The sequence below is a fragment of the Vigna unguiculata genome, chromosome 9, assembly GCF_004118075.2.
Source record: "Vigna unguiculata cultivar IT97K-499-35 chromosome 9, ASM411807v1, whole genome shotgun sequence".
NCBI lineage: Eukaryota > Viridiplantae > Streptophyta > Magnoliopsida > Fabales > Fabaceae > Vigna > Vigna unguiculata.
The window spans coordinates 41,414,065-41,439,372 of NC_040287.1; the positions used below are offsets into that span (position 1 = coordinate 41,414,065).

At 30.9% G+C, this 25,308-nt stretch overlaps 4 protein-coding genes and 1 long non-coding RNA gene across 9 annotated transcripts; 2 read left to right on the plus strand and 3 right to left on the minus strand.

Moving 5' to 3' along the window:
• Positions 1-4,566: 4,566 nt before the first annotated feature.
• LOC114162626 lies at positions 4,567-5,813 on the plus strand. The gene has a single exon (XM_028046578.1). It carries the CDS (start codon positions 5,061-5,063, stop codon positions 5,454-5,456), a length of 396 nt encoding a protein of 131 aa, XP_027902379.1. The 5' UTR covers positions 4,567-5,060; the 3' UTR covers positions 5,457-5,813.
• A 2,412-nt stretch (positions 5,814-8,225) lies between these two features.
• Positions 8,226-12,683, minus strand: LOC114164318 (DUF21 domain-containing protein At1g47330). The gene is made up of 12 exons (XM_028048953.1): positions 12,379-12,683; positions 12,215-12,291; positions 12,029-12,112; positions 11,832-11,945; positions 11,500-11,586; positions 11,155-11,294; positions 10,983-11,070; positions 10,332-10,405; positions 10,029-10,213; positions 9,403-9,626; positions 8,934-8,980; positions 8,226-8,763 (listed from the first exon to the last, which is right to left on the minus strand). Exons 1-12 carry the CDS (start codon positions 12,554-12,556, stop codon positions 8,586-8,588), a joined length of 1,476 nt encoding a protein of 491 aa, XP_027904754.1. The 5' UTR covers positions 12,557-12,683; the 3' UTR covers positions 8,226-8,585.
• Positions 12,684-16,719: 4,036 nt separating this feature from the next.
• On the plus strand, positions 16,720-18,352 carry LOC114163324 (putative S-adenosyl-L-methionine-dependent methyltransferase SAV_474/SAV474). Its single transcript, XM_028047568.1, has 2 exons — positions 16,720-17,134; positions 17,600-18,352. Exons 1-2 carry the CDS (start codon positions 16,753-16,755, stop codon positions 18,250-18,252), a joined length of 1,035 nt encoding a protein of 344 aa, XP_027903369.1. The 5' UTR covers positions 16,720-16,752; the 3' UTR covers positions 18,253-18,352.
• Positions 17,021-17,764, minus strand: LOC114163326. Of its 2 annotated transcripts, none has more exons than XR_003599400.1 (2): positions 17,620-17,764; positions 17,021-17,208 (listed from the first exon to the last, which is right to left on the minus strand). It is a non-coding gene; the product is annotated as an uncharacterized LOC114163326 (long non-coding RNA). The 2 variants fall into 2 exon arrangements; XR_003599401.1 differs by having other exon boundaries at positions 17,021-17,465; positions 17,620-17,752.
• Positions 18,263-23,570, minus strand: LOC114163325. 4 transcript variants are annotated; one of them, XM_028047572.1, is made up of 8 exons: positions 23,263-23,570; positions 23,061-23,168; positions 22,858-23,012; positions 21,677-21,777; positions 20,954-21,013; positions 20,039-20,192; positions 19,654-19,772; positions 18,263-18,531 (listed from the first exon to the last, which is right to left on the minus strand). In XM_028047572.1, the coding sequence occupies exons 1-6, from the start codon at positions 23,456-23,458 to the stop codon at positions 20,108-20,110; spliced, it is 705 nt and encodes a 234-aa protein (XP_027903373.1). In that variant the 5' UTR covers positions 23,459-23,570; the 3' UTR covers positions 18,263-18,531; positions 19,654-19,772; positions 20,039-20,107. The 4 variants fall into 4 exon arrangements, with proteins under 4 accessions (XP_027903373.1, XP_027903372.1, XP_027903374.1 ...); XM_028047571.1 differs by having other exon boundaries at positions 18,337-19,128; XM_028047573.1 differs by lacking the exon at positions 18,263-18,531 and having other exon boundaries at positions 19,605-19,772; positions 22,858-22,988; positions 23,263-23,568.
• Positions 23,571-25,308: the final 1,738 nt, after the last annotated feature.

The following is a 25,308-nucleotide window of genomic DNA, read 5'->3' on the forward strand; positions in this document are numbered from 1 at the left end:
GAAAAAAAAAAGGCAAATAAATGGGACATAATAAATTAATAAGTGGAGAGCTACGTATTAGTTTTCATACAAAGTGTTAAAATATACTGATCAATTTTTATTTATTATCCGAAGCGGTGTACTTCTTATGTACGACAAGTTTGATTATAGGTTACAAAAATCAACCCTTATTACTTGCACTAGGTGGCTGCCTTGAAGAAAAAAATTGGCAAATAAGTGGACAACTACGTATTTATTTTGGTACAAAGTTTTAAAATATACTGATCAACTATTATTTATTATCTGAAGGGATGCACCACTTCTTATGTACCATAAGTTTGATTATAAATTACAAAAATAAACCCTTATTACTTTCACTATGTGGCTGCCTTGAAGAAAAATATATTCAAATAAGTGGGGCATAATAAAATAATAAGTGGAGAACTACGTATTACTTTTCGTATAAAGTTTTAAAATTTACTAATAAATTTTTTCATTATCCAAAGGCATGCACTTTTTGTGTAGCAGAAGTTTGATTATAAGTTACTAAAATCAACCCTTATTACTTTCACTAAGTGGTTGCCTTAAAGAAAAAAATAGACAAATAAGTGGGACATAATAAATTAATAAGTAGAGAGTTACGTATTACTTTTCGTACAAAGTTTTAAAATTTACTAATCAATTTTTTTATTATCGAAAGGGTTTTCACTAGGTGGCTGCCTTGAACAAAAAAATAGGCAAATAAGTGACAAATAATAAACAAATAAGTGGATAGCTACGTATTAGTTTTCGTACAAAGTGTTAAAATATACTGATCAATTTTTGTTATTATCCAAAGGATGCACTTCTTATGTACCAAAGTTTGAATATAAGTTACAAAAATCAACCCTTATTACTTTCACTAGGTGGCTGCCTTGAAGAAAAAAATAGACAAATAAGTAGGGCATAATAAGATATGAAGTGGAGAGCTAAGTCTTACTTTGCGTACAAAGTTTTAAAATTTACTAATAAATATAATTTATTATCCAAAGGGATGCACGTCTTATGTACCACAAGTTTGATTATAAGTTACACAAATCAAGTCTTATTACTTGCACTAGGTGGCTGCCTTGAAGAAGAAAAAAATAGGCAAAAAAATGGGACATAATAAACAAATAAGTAGAGAGCTACGTATTAGTTTTCGTACAAAGTGTTAAAATATGCTGATCAATTTTATTTATTATCCAAAGGCATGCACTTTTTATGTATCACAAGTTTGATTATAAGTTATAAAAATCAACCCTTATTACTTTCACGCTGCCTTGAAGAAAAAAATAGTCAAATAAGTGGAGCATAATAAAATAATTAGTGGAGAACTACGTATTACTTCTCATACAAAGTTTTAAAATTTACTAATCAATTTTTTTTTATTATCCAAAGGCATGCACTTTTTGTGTACCACAAATTTGATTATAAGATACAAAAATCAACCCTTATTACTTGCGCAAGGTGGCTGCCTTGAAGAAAAAAAAATTAGGCAAATAAATGTGACATAATAAATTAATAAGTAGAGAGCGACCTATTAGTTTTTGTACAAAGTGTTAAAATATACTGATCAATTTTTATTTATTATCCAAAGGGATGCACTTCTTATGTACCACAAGTTTTGATTATAAGATACAAAAATCAATTCTTATTACTGGGTGGCTGCCTTGAAGAAAAAAAATAGGCAAATAAGTGGGACATAATAAACAAATAAGTGGAGAGTTACGTATTAGTTTTCGTACAAAGTTGTAAAATTTATTAAATAATTTTTATTTATTATCCAAAGGATGCACTTCTTATGCACCACAAGCTTGATTAAAGGACACAAAAATCAACCCTTATTACTTTCACTAGGTGATTGCCTTGAAGAAAAAAATAGGTAAATAAGTGGGACGTAATAAACAAATAAGTGGAGAGCTACGTATTAGTTTTCGTACAAAGTTTTAACATGTACTGATCAATTTTTTTATAATCCAAATGGATGCATTTGTTATGTGCCACAAGTTTGGTTATAAGTTATAAAAATCAACCCTTATTACTTGCACTAGATGGTTGCCTTGCAAAAAAAAAATAGACAAATAAGTGGAACATAATAAACAAATAAGTGATGAATTACGTATTAGTTTTCGTACTAAGTTTTAAAATGTACTGATCAATTTTTGTTTTAATTATTCAAACCACAAGTTTGATTATAAGTTATAAAAATCAACCATTATTAGTTGCACTAGGTGTTTGTCTTGAAGAAAAAAATAGGCAAATAGGTGGGACATAATAAACAAATAAGTGGAGATCTATGTATTAGTTTTCGTACAAAGATTTAACATGTATGGATCAATTTTTTATTATTATCCAAAGTAATGCATTTCTTATGTACTACAAGTTTGATTATAAGTTACAAAAATCAACCATTATTACTTACACTTGGTGGCTGCTTTGAAGAAAAAAATAGACAAATAAGTGGAGCATAATAAACAAATAAGTGGAGAACGATGTATTAGTTTTCGTACAAAGTTTTAAAATGTACTGATCAATTTTTATTTTGTTATCTAAAGGGATGTTTTTCTTATGTACTACAAGTTTGAATATAAGTTACAAAAATCAACCCTTATTACTTGCACTAGGGGCTGCCTTAAAGTAAAAAATGGGTAAATAAGTAGGGCATAATAATGCAATAAGTGAAGAGCAACGTATTAGTTTTCGTACAAAGTTTTAAAATGTACTGATCAATATTCTTTTATTATTCAAAGGGATATTTTTCTTATGTTTCACAAGTTTGATTATAAGTTACAAAAATCAACCCTTATTACCTTATTACTTGCACTAGGTGGCTGCCTTGAATACAAAAATAGGCAAATAAGTGAGCCATAAAAAAAACAAATAAGTGAAGAACTACTTATTTAGTTTTCATACAAAGTTTTAAAATGTGCTGATCAATTTTATCCAAATGATTTTTTTTTTTTTTTTTTTTTTTTTTTTTTTTTTTTTTTTTTTTTTTTTTTTTTTTTATTATCCAAAGGGATGCATTTCTTATGTACCACAGGTTTGATTATAAGATACAAAAATCAACTCTTATTACTTGCACTAGGTGACTGCTTTGTTGAAAAAACTAGGCAAATAAGTGCAGAATAATAAACAAATAAGTGGAGAGCTAGTATTAGTTTTCGTAAGTTTTAAATTTTACTGATCAATTTTTTTTATTATCCAAAGGGATGCACTTCTTATATACCACAAGTTTGATTATAATTTATAAAATCAATTATTATTATTTGCACTAGGTAGCTGCCTTGTAAAAAAAATAAAAAATTAAGTGGGGCATAATAAACAAATAAGTGGAGAGCTACGTATTAATTTCGTACAAACTTTTAAAATTTATTAATAATTTCTTTTTACCATACAAGGGATGCATTTCTTATGTACCACAAGTTTGATTATAATTTATCATATTAAGTTTTTGTTAAAATTAAACAAAGAGATTAAATAACTTAAATTTTAATATATTTTGAAAAGTATATTTATTATATTAATTTTAATTTATATAATAGAATATTAATAATTTAAAATAATGTATATTTAAAATTATTATTTATGTAAAAAAAGGTATCTAATAATAGTTTTAAAAAGTGTAATTTAATTTAAAATTACTATATTATGTAACAATTAGTAAACTTTGTATTAATGTAACTCGATTATTTATGAATATGTATTTTATTACATATTCTTGTAATTTTTAACTCTCTATTTATATATTTTTTATTTTATTTTTCTTTAGTCATATATATAATCAAATTTATATTTATGTTATTATCTTTTATTTTTGTTTTTGTTTTCTTAACATGATATATTAATTTACATATTATATTTATCATACATTTATTTTATTTTTCTTATCTATTTTTACTTGTTTACACAAATTTTGAGAAACTAATATGAAATATGGGTAGATGTTTCAACAATATTTTTCAAACTTAATTAAAGATAACAAATTCGGTAGTCAATTTTTAAAAGAGGGTTGTATAATTAGAGAAAATATCAATATCCTCTACATCAAAATTCTATTATTATAATTATTTTATTATTAAAATTTATGAGTGGGTTTATCTAAAATTGTTGGTGTGAAAAGAAAAATTATCCTAAATGGTTAACCCAGACAAATTGATCATTAATAGGGCGGGGCCAGGAATGTTGACTCTGTACCTAGCTTCACCCGAGGCACCAATACTTCACACACAAACTCATCAACCATGCCTGATTCATGGCTCTGGAAAAAATCAACGGTTAAAAAATGAGAATCGAAGCAGAAACAAGAAGAACCTGCTACACTGGAATGCAACCCAACCCGAGAATTAAAAGGTGAGGACGCGAAACCCGGGAAACGACACAATGGGTCAGACTGCAACTCTGAGTCTGAGTAGTACAATACACCAAACCCTACCCCACTTCCCATCTTCACTCACACCACCCTAACCCTAACCATTTGGTCCACGCCTTTAACCATGGTTACTTACTGCTCCATTCCACGGGTTAGTTTATGAACACCCTTCTACTCACTCAGTCAAACACCATCACCACACCACCCTTTTTTAAACCCTTCTCTATTCACTATCTCTCTCTTCTAGATACCTACACGTGAGATTCTTTATTATTAATTGCAGAAAATAATTATATGTGTGTTATGGGAACGGCACAAGATTGGACAAACAAAAAGAGAGAAGATGAATTAAACTGCTTCAGTTTTTTCTGATTTGATTATTAACTTTTTCATTTCACTATAAAGTTCAGAAGGGTGTTTGGTTGTTTTAATAATAACGTTTCCGCAATCTGGATTGTGGTCAAACATGTACCAATCTACTTGCTTTTGACGTATTGAGATAGAATTTGCATTAGAAAGGAGGAATCAGAAGATTTTGTTGTGGTTGTAGTATTGCGGTGTTTTCAATGGTTGTGTTCCACTAGGTTTAACGATCTATGAAAAACGATGATGATCTAGAAAATTTTCAGATATTATTGGCGATAGAGTGGTTGGGGTGGTTGTTATATTATTTGATAGAGAAGTATTTATGGGGAAAAAGAAACGACAAAAAACGAAGGAACTTTCGGTTGCTATAGCCGAGGCTTCATCCAAAGGAGGTGACACGGAACATCATCATCATCAGCAGCAACAAGAACAACCTGAGCCTCCACGAAAAAGAGGGAGACCTCGTAAGGTTGTTGTTGAGGAAACGGAAATCGAGGGGGAAAAAGTGGAACCAGAAGCTTCTGCAGCAACCAAGAAAGAAAAAGAAGAAGAACAACAACATGGGAAGTCACAAGAGGAGTTAACATCAGCATCGGCAACAACATGCACGATGATAGTTACAAAGGAAGAGGGTGTGTTTGAAGGGATTCAACTCCCAAAAGGGGAACCCTCGAGAAGCAGAGCCAGACGCAAAAGCAAACCCAGAAAAAGCACTTGAAAATTATTACCTTTTCTTTATAGTTTCTCACCCTTTTTCTTCTCCATAAGGAAGCAATAGAAAGAGATTCTTGGGTTATTTCTTGGATTTGTTATCTTTTCGAAGATTTGAAATGGAAAACGCAAGCTTCCAAAGAAGTTTTTGTTCAGGTTCTAAGGCTTATGTAATCCCTGATCAGTGTTAGGATTATATATAGTCCATGAGAGCTTGAATACAGTGTTTCATTCCCAGAACTTGCTTTTGATGCTCTCTTCATTGTGATAGCTATATATCATAGTTTAAATATAGGTCTTGGATTTAAATTTACTTGGTTTGTTACTAAATATGTTGTCCCTTAAGAGTAGAAATGTTGCTTCATTGTTTGTTTTTCTCTTCCCCTCTTAGTTGTTCTTGTCATTAGTTTTTATGTGTATAGCTTTTCTTGCTATTATGCCAGATCATATCAATATAATAAGGGGGTGAATGGATTTACATAATTTTTCTATATAATTAATGCTTTCTCCCATTTTTCTTTTCTTTTTGTGATATTTAAATACCTCTATTTGTAAACTATTTTTTTTCTTTTATCTCAATTATTACTTTCTACATGCCTTTTAAAATTATTTTGTAAAGGTTGAGAAACATACACTTTTTTCTTGATTTTAATTAGGTAATTGTTCAATTTTTTACTTCACTTATTTCTTTCTCCATTTAACATAATTAATACATGTTCAAATTATTTAAAAAATATTATAATACGAAAGTAAATACCAAATGTACGTCTTTAGCAGAATTTTCTTACGATTAGTTCAGAATATACAACTATTTTCAAACGTAAATAATTGGAAAATACAGCATTAGTTTCAGACACAATTATTTAAAATAACTTTTAAAATAAATACCCACGGAATACCTTTTTAAATATGAATAAAATAAAATAGAAATATTAAAATTAGTAAACAAAATAGTCAGAAAGAAAATAGTATTTAAAAATATGAAAAAAAAGTATAAACAGTAGAAATAATCATAAATATAAGCAGAAAAAAAATTAAAGAGAGAAGAAAATAATTATAAAAAGTAGAATAAAAAAAATAAAATTTTAAAAGCAGACAAAAGCACATAATCTTTTCATAGTAGTGTAGAGTCATGATATTAACTATACAAAAGCTTTTGTAGGTGTTTAAACGACTTAAGACTACAACTTGTCTAATTTATAGAGGAAAAAAAAACTATGCCAACTTTCAACCCTATAAAGCTATCCACTTTTTCTAACTTAGTTGCATTAAAGTGTTTGGGATGTTGATTTGACTATGATAACTTCTTGTTGTTTCATGTTCCAAGAGTTTATTGTCGTGACATTTTCTACCAATTGTTGTTTGAACAAATGAATATTGTCTATACCAAAAATAAATATTGGACATTCACACGATGATTATTACATTTTTCTCATGTATTGGTGGTTTGGGAGTATCTTTGTTTGTTAAAAAAAATTAATTTGTCATTCTCTATCATTAATTATTTATGTATTCAAATTATTTCGATTATATAAATTTGTCTTTCTCTATCTTTAATTGTTCAAGTGCACCATAAAATAAAACATATAGGAGAGTTAGATAACCTCTTCAAATCATTGAATACAATAATGATTTGGCGAACTTATTTAAGACAATCTATTTATTTTGTTAGAATTTATTTATTCGAATAATTCAAAATTTCTTGACGTACTTTTTCAAATAGACGTACTTTTGAAAGTCATTTTTCCCTTTAACAAATCTTCTTCCAACTTTTAAACATAATCTTTTTATATATATGTTTTTTAAATTTTTTTAAGTGTATTTGCATGAAGTTATCTCTACCCACTGCTTTCAATTTTTTTTTGGTAATTATCTTTGAACATTATTTAAAGTTGTGCAAACTTCAAACATTATTAATTGAACATGGATCTCAAATCATTAAGTTTTATTACTTTTATATATATATATATATATATATATATATATATATATATATATATATATATATTGTTGTAAAATATTTATAGTTCACTTCATTTATTTTCCACTAACCTATCAAATTTTGTCATTTTCAAATTATGCTTTTTGAATTATCTATTTTCTTATATCATTTTCACGTTTTACTTCAAATATGCTGGAATGACATCATGCATAATTATGACTCATTGTTTTATTATAAACTAATCTTTACAAAATTTTATCGAAGTTCTTAAAAAATAAATATGAATGACCAAGTATTTTTCTACTTTAGTTTTTTACATAAGTTTACCCCCAAAATGTAAAATAATAATAATAATAATAATAATAAATGGTTACTTTATTAAAGAGACATAATTTAAAAAAAAAAGATAAAAACTAATTGAGTGAATTGACTATTTGTCCGAGGGTTGTAAATTTTGAATGTAGAGAGGAATTATTTTGCATAAAAAATAAAAAATCAAATGATTGATTTCATTCTAATGCTTATTAACATTTCTTTTTATTTGGTTGATCTCATCTCACTGATACTCGCATTAGTCAGGACATCTCAATCATAGACTGTGCTTTCAAAATATATTACTTTTTAATATATTAAAAAATAATTTAATATATTTTAAAACATGTGCTACGTCTTCAAAATACACTAATTTTAATATATTAAAATTTTTCAATATATTTTACAACATCAAAATAAGTACATATAAGTATAGACAACACAAAAAAGCTCAACAAAAAATTTAAATATTTTTGTCTCTCTGAATTTGCACTACAATACAAATTCACAACCTCATTAAGATATCATGCAACTGGAATAATCCAACATTAAAATATCTTATACAAAGGTAGCAGTCGATAAAGTCGTGAAAATGAGATAGAAGATAACATAAAACCTCTGTTTTATGTTTAGTACATTCCAAAAATAAACAGAACTGGATGTGATATTAGAAAGTGATAGATTTGCACTCCGCTTTCATCAGAAGTGAAAAAAAAAAAGCTCCATTCTGTTTTGTCTGGCTAGCCACACGCTACCACAGTGCCCTTTCTCTATATTAGTTATTAACATAATATAATACAAGGAAATTTTACAGGAAACTATATACTGCTTTGCCTTTTCAACACAAGCACAAACCTATGTTATTCTCTCATTCTTTATGAACTATTGATTCCTTAGTGACTCACTTTCAGAGATTAGATCGATTGTGGTGGGTGAACCTGTTGCAGAAGTAGCTGTAGAAATTGAATTAGTTGGTGTGTGTCCTTGAACCTCTTGAGAAGGTTGCAACATATTTGCAGCAGAAGCCGTCTCCTTTGAAGCATTCATGTTAACTTTTATCCTGCATTTGCAATAACTCCATTTAATATGCTTCTTACAATAAGCTAACAATGATATAATTTTACACACTAAACCAAATACGAAGGACACATAATGTTAGCTTGCAACAAAGTGATCAAAATAAACTGGTTGCATCAGATGACAAATAAGAGGAATCAATTGAGAGCTTACTTGTTATGGATATTGACATATTCATCAGTTTCATCCAATATCTCCTCCTGAAATACACAAATATTTAATGAAGATTGATCAAACCATACAGCTAAATTAAAAGGCAATAGAAGCAAAACTGCAACTTAACAAGAATAGTAAATATGAAGCTCTTAAGACTCTGGCAACAAAACAACCCATTCTAGCAGTTTGAAACATCTACATATAACAGGGAAATAGTCCTGCAGAATTCAAATCAAGCAGTTCCTTCTTCAATAATTAACTATAAAAATAGCACTTAATTCTGTATCGGCAGAAGATAATTAAAGGTGAATATATGGGTGAAAAAGCAAAGAGACAGAGTTCATCATCTTGTCAGCGAAAGCTAGAATTGCACCATCAGTGCTAAAAAAGAATACCAAAACAAATATACAGGATTAAATAATTTGGAGCACAAACTGCTAATTCTAAATGCACTTAAGCATCTAACCTGAAGAAGCTCTTCGATGACATCCTCCATTGTAATAACACCAACAACCACTTCATTGGGTGGAAATACTGGCAGGGGCGCATTATCAAGGTCCAGGATGCAATATGAACACCCTCTATGTCGCTTTTTAAAAGCAGGAGTTGCTGGTGGACTTTTCTTTGCTTGTTGAGCACCATCAATCTTAGTAACAGTAGTCAAAGTATCACCTGACTCCAATTTAGAACCTAAATAGGCAGCCACAGTGAGGTATAAAAAGGTAGTCAGTCACCAAGAGTTTCACTTGAGAACCGCAAAGAATCATAAGACTAAAGAATACAATTGAGAACATATCTAAACATACAGAAAGAAAACCACAAAATTGTGAAGTAAAAAACCACATGGTTCTGAAAATAACCTTCAGAGAAGGAAACACAAATCGAATACAAACGACAATGTCTACGTATAAAAGCTTCCTCAAATAACCAGGAAAGTGACAGGAGGATTAATGACACTTTCAAGCGAACTAAAGTACAATTTATCATATTTTGCTGTAAGAGTTCAACAAATTGCAAACAACACATAATATTTCGAAAGCACATACTCAACAAAGAAACTGAAATTTATTATACTTTTATTTAAATCTCTACCTTTATCCAAGGTTGCATTCTCTCCCTTGTTCTTATAGTTGTCACTGAGATCATGTTGTTCCCCATCTTTAACCTTTTTTGGGGCCTCGTTTTTACTGTTTAGATCCTTATACACTACTGCAATATGACTGTGACCCTTCTGAAATTCGTTCAATATATCATACAGAGGCATGTTCTCTGAAACACTGTAGGATGAAGAAATAATGACTACCTTGTAATGGCAAGCATATCAACCATACACATATGCTATCTAGTTCGTATGTAAGGACAATGTATCTCATGTCATGTGTGAAAAAGGATTACCGAGGAATTTTTCTGATGACCATTTTTCTTAGAGGAACTGCAGCCTTTGAATCAACCATAAAGAGATTTTTCACCTGCGCATACAAGTGTGAACAGAAGATTAACTAACAAAGAATGAGTGGCATAATCGTGCAAAGAATGTTTTTGTTATCGCTAAGCGACACAATAGCGGATGAAAGTGCTGGATTTCCTCTTTTTCACCATTTCTCCCGCAAAGAATCTATTTTATTTCGGAGTGATTTGACAGTAAAGTTCTATTATATATCAGTTACACCCTTCTCACAATATCAGATTCACAATCTATTACTACATATATCATGAACAGTAATCATAATCAGGTCTGATAGAAGATCTCACTCAAGCTTGACATTAATCCTTACAAGCTTTTTCATTCATAATAACAGTAAAGGCAAAAAATTAGTATGATAGTATGATATTGTTACCATTTGATGTAGCCAAAATGCAACAACTTATAAAACCAAACAAATAAATGAAACTTGACTTAATAATATTCATCACAAATATCAAGTCGTCCAATATGATTACAAGAGTTAAAACACAAACATTAATTATGAACGTTATCAACTGGCCATCTATAATCATGTGCATCTAGTTACAAAATCTGAAGCAGAAGAAAATTAGAAAAATTACCAGAACAAGTCCAATAATATTAGTTTTCTCTCCTGCATAAACTGGAACTCTACTATGACCAATTGTCATTATCGAATTCAGTGTCTCCCTTCAGTGCAGACACAAAGGACATGATTAGAACAAAAGAAGATATAAGAATAGTGGAAATAACATAAAGAATTCACAAACCCACAAATTTAGAGTTGCATCCAGATCAAGGGAAAATGCCTTTGATATGGGAGTCATGGCATCTTTTGCAGTCTTTTCTGTCAACTCAAGTGCCCCAGTAATGATGGTCGTTTCGTCATGAGTTAAATCTCCTCCTTTACCGGCCTAGAAAAGAAAACAATCACGTATCCATGTTACACGAGAGCACAAAACAGTATCATACTGAAATAACTAGGACAAATTATAAATTTGAAATCCACGCTCAAAATATTATACAAGCACATTCAAATGAATATAAAGGCAAAAGTTTTATAAATCCTCTAAAACTTGAATATCCAAAATTTCAATCATATATGTTAAACACAAACACCTCATTTCCATGAAAGTTCACAAAAGTCTTGAGCTCTGCCCTCTTCAAAAGGGCAGCATGTCCTTTACCCAACATCCAATCAAGAACCTGAAAACATAACAACCTCCATCAGAATTTTCATTTAATATAGTAATCATACAGTTTTTACACGCATATCCCTTTTCAGATATATTCTAGCGTGATTGGTTTCCCATTTTAGATGTGTTTTTCAGAAACTAAAAATTACAGCTTTCGCTTCTCAACTGTGATTCCCTATTTCCAACTCCACACATCCAAACATGTCATTCAACTCCTCACCAACAGCTTGCAGTGGTAGCAATCCATACGCATACCTTACTGATTGGATAAGAAACCGGGTAGAAAACAAGAAGAAGAACACGAACAAACGGAGCCAGCGTTGCTCCAACTGTCAATCCATATCTTGTGCAAATTGCCTGCGGCAATATCTGCACCAATCATAGAACAGGGAATCGTCACTCAACAAAACAGTCCAACTTCGATTATCCACATGACACGAATCAATACTAACCTCTCCAAACATGAGGATGAGAGTGACCGAAATCAAGATTGCAGCAGCAGGATGCACCAGCGAATCAAGAAAAATAGGAAGAGCCTAAAAATAGAAACATTAAATTTAATAATATTATTAATTATTATTATTCTCATTATATTTCTATTATTATTATTATTATTTAAATTGGTCAATTGACAATACCTCCATGGCCAAGGAGTTTCCAATTAGAAGCGTGCAAAGCAGAAGATGCTGGTTCTTAACCACTGGATAAATTTTCGCTGCAAATAAAGAAGAAAAAACGATGAGTACAAAGGAGTGATACTAAATTAGAATTGTGCGAAGGTGGAAAAGGGGACGGTACGAACAAGCGTGAATTCGATCCTGAGGACGACCAGATTTCATGAGAACTTCGAGGTCGACGAGTCCGAGGGACATGAGTCCGAGAGTAAGACCAGCCATTAGGCCCGCGAAGCAGACCAATCCTACGATCACCAACACGTACAATGAGAACTTTGTTCCGCAGCACGCTATCTCCGCCGCCATCTCTCTCACACACACACTACAAAAAAAAAGCACTGCACAAGGCGAAGGTTGTTGGTGTTCTCTTATTTTAAGGTCAGAGGTTAGGCGATGCTGATGTTATCAGCTTTTTCCTTCACTGTTGTGTTTCTTACATCAGAATAATGCGTGTGGGTATATAGATGGTATAAAAATAATAATAAATGGTAATAATGAGGAAAATACCTAATTCCTTTCTTTATTGTTTTGTTACAGTGCAGGTTGACTGGTTTTCCCAATTCAAAGGCTGACTCGTGTCACTTGTCTCCTGCTTTTACTTCCTCTTCTTCCACATAGTTTTTTTTTTTTTTCTTCTTCTTCTTTTATTGGTAATTACTTTTATGTCTTCTCTCGAAAACTTAGTTTTGGACCTAAAACCTAAACTGGAAAAACAGAAATGACTTGAATAAGTATCTGTAGCGACATTTATTGTGACGAGATTAACCAAAAATATACGCAAAAAAAAATAAAAATAGAAAGATAAGTATAACAATTATTTGAGGGAGGGAAGGGCCACCACAATGGTGGGGGAATTTAAAACTCCAGAAATTGCAATTTTCTTATAATGTTTTAAATTATAACAATACTTTTGTAATATAAGATTTATTATAATATGCAACTATCAATCATGAAGGGGAAATTTTGGAAAGACTTTCACTAGAATAATAGTATTTTTTTTTATTAACCAAAAGATTTAGACATATTTTTAATTTGTTTATCTTATTTCTACAAATACTTGTAAAAAGTTATCCACACTCTGGTCAGAAATATAAGCACCGCTTAATTATCTTTTTACTGATTAGTGGTTATCACTCTTCCCACGTGTTAAGCACTTCATTAATCTGACTCTCTATAAAACAAAGGGCAATACCTTAATGGTGTTGTTTCATAATTAAATCTGAAGTTGTATTATATATTATTTTTTGAATGTGGTTCAAAATTCTTTTAATGAATTAAGAAATATAGAAATTTAGTCGACTTCTATGGAAAACTTTTTTTTTTAATATTTGGTTGAACATGAAGGAAAAAGATATAATTAAGTATTAAGTACATATTAAACTATATAATTGCAACAACAAAAAATGCTACCTAGTGCTATTTAAAACTAATATTTAAATATAAACAAAATTTTGCCAGTTATGAAAAAGAAAGTACTATATCTAATAAGATACATTAAAGGCTTATTACTTTTTTTATTACAAACTTCATTTCGTGGACTTTTTTTAATAATTATAAATCGTTAAAATACAATAACTTCATATATTATCCTTTAGCATATTATTATCATTCTAACTTCGAAAACCTTTCGATAGAACACAATCTCATTTTTCCTCTTATTATATTGGACATATCAGGTTATTTCACAAACACATGCAATTTATTAAATGACACTCATCATCAATTCATATCAAGGCTCTTTCAAAAGGTCGTGAATGGGGTCCTCATATTCAATGCACAGCAATTTTTAAGTTGAGTTATAATTAGGTAATAGTATAATATTTTTTTGAATTGCCATTAAATAATTTCTTATCCTGAAAAAAATGAATTTTATCTTCTGCTAAATAAAAGTTAAATTTGATACTTAACACAAACGCCACAGAGAAGAGCCTTTAACAGTGCATAATTATCTCAACAAATTTCTGATTGTTTTAATTACTACAGAAAATTATGTAGGGATTACGACATTTAATTACTTCCTAAAATACTAAATGGAAAATAAATACGAACAGTGAGCACATAGTTTGATCTTTTTAATAATTGACACACGAATCTGTAATTAGGCAAAAGAAGAAAATTAAAAGTCAATAAAATATTAATATTTTATTAGTTAGGAACATTTTACAGGTATAGTAGTTTATACTGTATCCTGGGATAATATTCTTGCAAAATGGTACCCTTGGATACGCATTTATTGGCTTCTGCGTCTTTGTTCTTACATTAAAATATTTGAATGAGGTGGAAGGACGGTTTTGCATATCTGTTTTGTCCATTCATTTTTTCTTTTTAACCAAATTAAAAATTTCCAACTTGGTTTTGTTGTACATGGATTCAGGAATTAATTTTAGGAACATGTGTAAACGAATCTTAAAAATAGTTTTAATATTATTGAGATCAGATAATAGAATAAAAAAATACTTCAAACTATAAGTTCATTCCAATTAAATTTTACTAATCATAGTTTTGTCTTTCATTTAATTTAAGGTAACTAAATAAAATAAAACTGTATTAGTGGTAAAAAAATGGAAAAGGAATAATTTTGGTGTCACTTAATTGGCATATTGAAGATTCGTCTTATGATTCCCACGTGAGTTGGTGAGTTGAGAAGTGAGTTGAGAATGGATGCAAAAGAACTTGTCCCTAACCTAACAGTCTCATACTAGAGTATTTGAAAGTGAATATATTGATTCATTGTATATCACAAAGTAGTTTAGTGAATAGATGCAACAAACCTAATAACACTAATTCGAGTTGACTTAAGTGAAAACAAAAGTTGTACTGTATCAATAACTTCAATGTGGATACATTTTCTCCCTATATAGGGAGGTTTTGCATTTATGCGCTTAGCTTACCAAAATAAGCATAGGCCTTTATTGATGTACGATAATGAAGCACTAGAAAAGTGAATTTTTTACGTGAGATTTATGGTAAAGAGAATATGAAGAATGAAATACTAAAAAGATAAAAATATACTGTAAAAATGAAAAGTTGATTTAAGATTTGTAGGACAATTCAATAAATTTATTATGTACATGGAACTGTGTATCATTGAAGAATCTGTACTTCTTATCAGAAAAATGGTATGAAATTAGATTTGCAATCTTAAAAATAAATAAATAAATATATAAATATTATGTTTTACTGGGTGACTCACAAAAATGGTATTGGATCAGATAGTTCATCTTAAGTACCATTTCAGATGAATGCACTATGAATAAAAAAAAAAAATTAAATACGAGAACTTATTTTATAAAAAATAAGTGATATAAGTAAGAATATTTAGGTAGTGCTCGTAGTTAATTTAACACAATATACCAATGTAAAAGGTAAGTCGCATATTAAATAAAGATAAAGATAAGAAAGTTAATAACCAGTAAATCTTAATTTACGAGATGCTTTAAATTATAATATTAACATGATACCCACAACTTAAACTTGATCACTAATATATAAATTTAAAATTAATGAAGTTATATATTTTGATCCGATTTTTTTCAGTATATTTCTATATAAGCATGCCTTAAGTTTTCATTATTTATAAAAAAGAAATAAATATTTATACATTTTAAAAATAAAACTGACTTAAGAAATATCACATAAACATAACAAATGTCGTGCCGACAATGCCTATTAACGCAAGAACACTTGACCTTCTGGTTCAACATATACAGCACTTGCATTGTCTTAGGTAGTAGGTATATTATGAAGAAGAAAAAAAAAAGGCTTGCAAGCGGTTAAGAGTTGATTTTAAGTTTGGAATTTTATTGCACCAATTAATAACCTATTTTTAAGAATATTTTAGTCATTAAAAAAAAGTTAACTTTTATACTTTTAAAAAAGAGATGATTAAAGAGTAAGATAGTGAGTGTAAAATATTTGTAAGAATTTATTGGGTCTTAAAATAATACTACTGTACCTTTTAGGTCAATGAGACTGATTAAAAAAAATCTTAAATAAAATTTAGTATACCTACAAATTAGTCTGGGTGTCTTACCCAAAAAGGAATTATAAAAAGAAGATCAAAGTGGTGATAATTAAACAATTAATGAATGAATTGAATATTAAGAAGGTGAGTTTAATAATTTATGATTACTTACATGGGAAAGGCAAGGATGGAAAGTATATGTAGTGGATTGAATAGTTGTTTTGTTGTTATCCAAGTTGAGGCAGGCACATGTTGCAGTGGTCGTATTTAGTGGGAACCACAGAATGTCACTTTTGCGGTTGAAAAATGACAGGCGAGGGAGGGAAAGGGTCAGGTTATGCAGTTGTGGTAGTCGTGGACTGCATTCTTACCTTGCCTTTCACTAACCCAAGAAGCCGAGGCATCCCTCGTTGTGTGTGGTTCTCTTTTCCTTATCCCTACCCTAAAATCTTTAAACTCCGCTATATATAAATATAACATGCATTATCTTCTTCACAACCTCTTCTTAATCCCTTATTTTCTGAAACACACAACAACCATGTCAGATAAAGTAAATGGGTTACCGGAGGACCAAGCGTGGCAAGAGCTGAAGCTCCCAGAATTGCTCAACACTGATGCTGTAAGAGAAATCCATGCAACGATCGAAAAAGAATGGGATTTCCTTCAGAGGTCAGCTTGCCAAACTGCTGCGGGAAGGGCTCTGTGGAAGCATGCCATCCATGATCCACTCGCTGATTTACTGGCAGGGGAGACTTACTTGAGAAACCTCCATGAAAAGATCAAGAACGACCGTCTTAACAATGCTCGTGAAATTTCTGGAGTCATTCTTGCAGTACGAACCCTCTGGTTTGATTCTAGGCTGGAGGATGCCCTCAATTCCCCAAGTGGCAGAGCAGCTCAGGTTGTTCTCCTTGGCGCAGGTTTGTCGACATCAGCCATTAATTTAATTGTCTTCTTAACAGCTTTTTTGAGTAATTAATATTGGTAGCTGTAACTGAGGATAAGTAATTATGTTGGTCAAATGTGGCTGTGCGATTTTGTTGTCTCTCAGACAATAATAGCGTTAGGCTAAAAAATTTGAGGACGTTTGGGTGAAATTCCCAACGCCTTCAGGATCACGTTACAAGATATTTAAAGGCCACCTCCTTGATTTTGACAAACCAATTCTTATATCATCACTAGCAATTTTTTGGACCACAGACTATCTAGCAATCAGATAAACATAATCAATGACATCACAATCCAGGGCACCTGTCCATATTCTTAGGAAATTAGATTGTTAACTGTCCATGCGTATTGCATTATATTTACCCTAGCAGTTATATATACTCGTGAATTTTTTGTACAAAAAGTATATATTGATAAAGTTGGAAGTTTTAATGTAGGAATGGACACGAGAGCATACCGTTTGAGTTGCTTGAAGGACAGTGATGTGTATGAGGTGGACTTTTCAGGAGTGTTGGATGTAAAGACCACTATTTTACAAGCGGCTGCGGACTCGGCGTACGACTCGCAACATATTATGTCCAAAGCCAAATCCTTAACCAGAGTAGCAGCCGACATAAGAGAAAATGACTGGATGGAAAAGCTTGAGACTGCGGGATACATACCTCAAAAGAGCACTGTTTGGATTCTAGAAGGTATCATCTACTACCTCACCCAATCCCAAGCCATGCAAGTGCTGAAAATATTAGCTAACAAATGCGCGTCAGCACACACAGTTCTCTTAGCAGACTTCATGAATAAGCCATCAACCACTCTATCCAATTCAGTATTCCAATTTTACAGCGATTGGCCAGACCATCTCTTGCCATCCATAGGGTTCACTAATGTGAAACTTTCACAAATTGGAGACCCAGATGCCCATTTTGGTCTCTTAAATGATCCATTAAATCTCTTCAACAGGCTCCGCAGTTTGCCCAGATCGCTACAAACCAATCCAGACGATGGAAAGCCATGCTGCCGATTGTACTTGGTGGAAGCTTCTGGTTCACCTGATCAAAATGTTTCACACAATGGACCAAACACTCAAGCTTGATGAGCATAACCCTGTCTCCAATTCACGTCCAATCGTGATCTTGTGTAGATTCACCCTCATTAATTGTATTGTACAATTAGCACATGGGAAGTAGGTATCACATTTTTATTTGCAAATTCGCCCAACAATTGTTGGCCCATATATGACGTCGCTCCTATAATTTATATTCTACACCGTCGGCGAAGTACCACAGGGTCAACAATAAATAATCTCAGGATCTAGGTAAATTAATTCAGCCCTTTTTTCTCTTTCCAGTTCTTGATGGAAGAATTCAACTCTCTGTGCGTAAAATGATGAAAATAATGCTGGCAAATAAATAATGCAGTAACTAATATACATATTTGGTATTACTATTAAGAAAATACACCCAGTCAATTACTCCAGCCCCAAATCAAAATCCGTTTTTTCACTCAACAAAACTGAAACAACAAATAAATAATGTTCAGAGCAATTCTTTTTTTTAATAAAAAACTGACAATCATTTTAATTCTAAAATTCAATTGTTACATATTATTCATCATATAAGTGTGATTTTTAGTATTATAAAAAATTAATGCAGACTAAATGTGTTGTGATATTACCTGATTATAAATAAATAAAAGTAAACCTGAAGAAAATTATCACCAAATGAGGTATGTGAAGTAGATGTCTACTATTGTCTTGATTTGGCAGTTTCCTAGATATGGGGGGAGAAGGGGTGTCCCATTTAGAAAATGCATTTATTACTATTCTTCCATTCAGTTTGAAAGTACACAAAAATCTTCAGCAACCAAAACCTCCTCCCTCATTGAAATAGCAGTCTCTTTCAACAAGGCAGATACGCAACTTGTATTTTGTATCTTGAATCGGAGGAGAGTATCTATAAACTGATGACAACTGGACAGAAAACATCAAAAAGAAAAAAAAAAAATGACTCAACAGAGAACATATAGCGCATTTTCTCTAAATTATTACCATTACAGAAAGATAGCATCGATCAACAAACAATACTTCCAACCAAAATCACAATATATCATTTAAAATATTGTGACAAATTTAGAATCTTAATTGGAGTAATAACCGTTCCCGTATCGCATGCATTTATTTGATCCCTTTTGTTTAGAGCAGGACATTCCCCTCACAGTTCCAAAGGGAAACAGTTCCAAACAGGACATTCCCCACACAGTTCCATAGAAAAAGGGAAACAGCCATAGTTTAAGATGTAAATCGCTCATATTTTTTGGCTGATTTTAAGAAATAATTTCAGAACATCCTAGCAAATGCATACTCAGTATGTAAATTATTAACACATCCCGTAATATCAAAAAGGATAAAGCTAGAGCATGCGTGTTTCCTACGAAGTGATCAGAGGATTGAATGCATTGAAAAAGAATATCATATGATTATTGACAGAGTGCTTACAGATTTCAGATTGAGAGAACAAATAAGTATTTTAAAGTACGGCAAAAGCATATTTTGGTATTCTCGGCAGTCAGCAAACCGGTGATAACAGAAAATTGGTTATTACACCAATAAGCTCCCTGAAAAACAAGTGAACGTTTTAGCAAACGCATAAACCCAAAGCCTAGTTCAGACAGTACGGTGGTCTAACAGTTTAGAGTCAAAACACGATTCAGGTCTATTTGTTGATGAAATTATACACCAACATTGTTCGTTTTGAAAGTGCAATCTGTTCTAGAAGTTTAAAACTAGAGATACGGCCAACCTTTTCGTTATGGTAGACAGTAACTAAAAAAAAAAAAAATCAAAGGAAAGTAAGCACTTAGAAAAAGACAGAAGCACATACTTGCGTGATTTTTTAAGGATCAACTTTCCACATCAAAAAAGTAGGATAGGCTATTCTTTAAGTTAGGTTTCAACTTTCAAGGCAATCCCTGATTCCCTGCTCAAATTTGTCGAGATCAGATATGGTATCTGATACAGCATCCGCTATCTTTTCTCTGGGGGGGAAAAAAAGGATTTTAGAGACAACTCATTGATACAATAATCAGGTGGTAAGCACCCGAATAATAAAATTAAAACAAGCAACGATAACTTTGAAAGATAAAACTCCATCTCTTTAATACTTGAAGAGGCTAGAAAAAGAAAAAGAAACCAAAACTAGCAGCAAATCATGAAGAAAAAAATACGTATAGCAACACTATTATAATTTATCCAAAATAGATAAATCCTTGCAAGCATTAATAAAGAAGCAGTTAAAGAAATTTTATAATTTTATACAATTAGATAGATCCTTCCAAACATTAATAAACAAACAGTTAAAGAGAGGGAGTAAAATCAAGTCCAGTGAAAACTTCGGATGAAGCCCCCTTTCAATCAAATGAAATAATATCTTATTTGCGTTGTTAAAAACAGAAGAGTAAATCTTAAGAAAGATCCACAAATAAATCAAACCTATGGTTCGGAACATTCAAGCAGCTTAACTACTGCTTTTCAGAAACCAAGCACTTCTCAAACAATTACTAGTTCTCCTCATTTTTTGTACATCAAGCCAATAAAAAAATATAAGTTAGACATAACATGAAATAAATTGTAACAAAAAGTAAAGTGAAGATTATTCATTAGTGGTCAATACTAAGATTTTGGGGGTGGGCTTGCAATGAACTAGGTTGAATTCTTTCACAAATAGCATGGAGAATTTCTTGAAATAAAAAATCTTCCTAAAAGATATTCCTGCAAGCAACTACGACAGCAAATATACCTATCCGATGCAAGTTGAATGTTGGTTTCACTTGCCATCCCACTGACAGTGGTGAAAGATCTGCATTTTGAAGAAGCAATGTGGTAAAAAAATATCCCCTTTAGGTGTAACCAAATTAGGTAAATAGCATGGATTTGGATCTCAAAGGAATATTAAAATGGAGGACAAAAGAAATGTGTAAAACAACGGTTCAGGAGAAAGGCATAACATAAATTTAGGAATTTGCTATCAGCTGTCAAGAACTAACTCTCCTGAAAACCCGTGAATAACTTCGTTACATTATCATACCTCATCATGAAAGAGCCACCTGGGTTCCAAGCGAATACACAAATGAGAAGACCCACTTCAAGTGGTAAGTTTCAATTTTATTAAAGCAAATTGGAGAGACAAGGACGAGCTATTGAAACACTTGGGCCTCAAAGGTTTTGATATCGTACAAAAAATTTATTCTCCTAAAACCTTGAGCTAATAGGTGAAGGTTCGTGAATGTCTTTGTTACATTTCTATCAGTTATCACGACACAATAAAGCCTCTTAATAATATTCATAACTATGAATCTATGACTATTTACGCACAACAGTCCCTTTTATAAGCACGATAAAGCTAGAATGCCCAGTAAATAATCCGCTAAAAATTAAATAATTAAGAAATATTAAAAGAGAAATTTACGAGCCACAAGTTGGTGCAGTAAGCTACAGCACACCAATACTGGAAATTGGATACCTTATAAGATTATCTAGCAAAGCTTCGGCTTTCAACTTTACAGGATCCTTATTTCCAAGCAACGAAGCAGCGTTCTTCACAATCAACCGAAATGTGCACACCTGCGCATAAAAAAAGACAGTGTAGGCTAATTATGTCTCCGTCCAAATGATTCTTGTACTTGAGAGCATGCTTGTTTGGGGATAGGAACTTCAAACAAAATAAAATTCCCAGAGGAGAAGAAAAGGGATGGAAATAATAGAGTGGCTTTGGTGGGAGAAGAAAGAAGAAATAATTTTAAAAGATGGTGAGACCCGCTATATTATTTTTAACATATTTCTGTTCATCTCTTTCCTTTCTACTCTCTATTTTTTCTTCAACCAGACGCCTTTAATTTATACGTTAGTTGTCATCTATTTCTACTCTACCAACATATTTTCATCCAATCCATTTTTCTCCTTCACCAAGCAAGATATAAAAGTCCCCTTTTAACAGTATAAAATAATGATAAAAGATATGTCCTGTATTGCTCAAGAAACCTATCACTAATAATTTGATTTTCACAATATAAATATATTAACACCGGCAATCAATGAAATAATATTCTAGATATGATTTTAAAATAGAAAAAAACAGTATATTTACTGATAGCATAAACTTTTTTAAACTATAACTGATTAACATGTAAGGTAAGCATATTTGCTTTTAGATAATTGCTTTAAAAATAATATTAAATAGGATATTTTATTGGTGGATAATAATGCATGCCTATGAAACTCTTTAAATGAGAACGGAACACCAAACTTCATATTAGCCATTCGTGATTGGATAAATATAATACAGGGAATATGTGTTTTAGTCCGTATTTTTTTAAACTCAAGCATTATTGTGTTCTCTATGCTTTCAAATTGATAGATATGTCCACCACAAACGTCGGAAAATAAGTGAAAACTATGAGAGATAATTTTTCAATTTAAAAGTTAAGGATTAAAACCAAGTTTGACAAAAAAAAAATCACATTTTCCAGTAAATTATTTTATTTAAAAAATTCGAGTAATCGGTATTTCGAATTTGAAAACATTTTGATAATTGACTCAATTACCGTCATTGATTACTGTTTTTCTTTTATGCCATCGAAACCCTAATCAGTGAAACATGTGAGACATTTGAATTATGCAAGCCATTAGAGGGCGAACACAAACCTCTACTCCGCTCTTGGCTTGGAAAGTGACGAAAGAATTCCGGTCCTGTGGTACGCAATCCCTAGCAGCAGATATAAACAGCTGCTGGATCTGCTCCAAATCCTCATCCGTATAAGTAGCGTCGGTTTTCGCTGCAAATGGAACCAAATCGAAACCTGGTCAAGCTAAGCATCATTACAAGCGAGAAGAGGGGAAAAACGTACTGAGCGTGAGATAGGCAGAGCGAAGGATTTGGCGGGAGGCATCCACGGGGGCCAATAGGAACTTGGAGGCATTCCGTTTTTGCTCTTTTAGCCAATTCTTCGGTCCTGCTGCGCAACAATTTCAAGAATTAGGGTTTTCGCGAATGCGACGAGAAGCAGCGAATGTAGCTAGGGAAGTGAGTAGAATAAGAGCGGTGCCTACATATGCCAAATTCAATGGCGGAGGCAGGTGGAGAGAGCGCGAGGAAGGAGAGTAGAGCGATGTCTCTGCGAGAGAGAACGGAGAGAGGGGAAGGAGAAACGGTGCGTTTTGGAGGGAGTGTAGAGCGCGCCGTAATAGTTGATAGAAGTACGGCAGAAAAAGAAGAAGTAGTGGAAACGACCGTTGGCAACGGCATTGCAAATGCTTGTTTTTGCTCGCTAGTTACCTTTGCGCGATTCTTCAAGGTCGAATCGTTTCTTCTTTCGTACTCTACACAATTTCCATACCGGAATATAAGGGAAAATTAATAACGATTTTTGTCTCTTTTATATATTGGTTTGGTTTAGTTTTTATTTCTTATTAATGTTTTGTTCAATTTGATGGTTTAATTATTTAAGAACGTTTAACTTGGTTTTTTGAGTTGACGTCATCCATACATTTGATGACATTTTCATTTTTTTTTTATTTTTTTTAAATAATTTATTTCAAATTAAATTATCACGTCATCTTTTTCTGTAAACTCTTAAAATTTTCAATTTTTTTAAACCATCACGTGGTAGGCTACTATTGAGTTTGTTTTCTCAATTGATTTTTCTATATTATTCATTGTCTTCAAAATACATTGATAGTCATTAATTTTAAAATTTTTAAATATATTAAAATTATCTTTAAAGTACTAAAACAATGTATTTTTAATGCTCAACAGAAAACAACACAGAAAATTCAACAAAAAAATCAGACTCGTTATGATTGTGTCACGTGTCAGACTAATGTGTCTCTTTTCAATTTAATTATTCAATTTACGATCTTGATTCAATTTATTCTCTCTATCTCTTCAAATTATCTAATTTTGTCATTTTTAATTTGAGATCAAATAAGTAATTAAACTTAATTATAATTTATATATACATATTAAAATAACACTTTAGATTTTATATACCAAATTACTCCACCTAAATATTCAAATTATTTTGTTTTTTATAACCGTAAAAGAGTGTAAGTGTAATAATTTATAAGTGAAAATATGTCATAAATAAAATAACATCAATAGTTGGAGAGTGACTTGATGTATGATGATTAAAAAATATTTTAACATAAATATATAAATTTTAATTAAGATTAATTATTAATCTTAATTCAAATAGAAAAGACAAAATTGAATTATTTAAAAGAATGAGACTAAATTAAATCAAAATTGTAAATAAAAATACTTAAATTAAAAATAATATTATTAATCTGACATGTGACACAATCATGATCTAACAATTTTTTAAAATTAAAAAAAAAATAATACATAAAATTAAAAATTTCACAAATTAACATATGATACTATCATATGACATGTGACAATTTAATCTTAAAAAAAATTAAAAAACTAAAAAAATTTTGGAAAGTACTCAACTAGTTTTCTTTTTTCTTTTTTGTTAGATTATGTATTTCCAAAAAATTTTATTATATATTGTTTTAATATTTTATAGGACATTATTTTATATTATTCACGAATATCTTATTTTCTACTTTGACACATTTTAATTTTTTTTCTAAAATATGAAATAATATATAAAGAACTACAAATAAATAATAGTTTTTTTTATTCGACCGTTTGTTTTGTAACACTTATTTTCAAATAATTTAAAATACCAAAAATATATATAAATATTTTTAAAATTATAAAAAAAATTAAATCAACAAATTATTAAAAAATTGCATAATTATGATATCTTATTTTGAATAAAAATATGTAAAAGTAACAATTAATCATTATCGGGTTCAAAATACGAAAAAATATATTTTGTTTCTTCTATACATTATTTTCTTAATTATTTTTTGGAAAAAATAAATACCCAAAGTTCGGTCTTTTGTAAATCTTACTTTATTTTATGATTTTTCATAAACTTTTAAGATTAATTAAGGTGACAATTCCAAATTATATTTTTTCATATTTTATTTATTTTCGTTGTTCCGTCTCGATTTAAATAGCAAGAACCGTCTAAACTCCGGGCACCGACATCAGCCAAATCATTTTCAATGTCAAAAAGGTGTGAA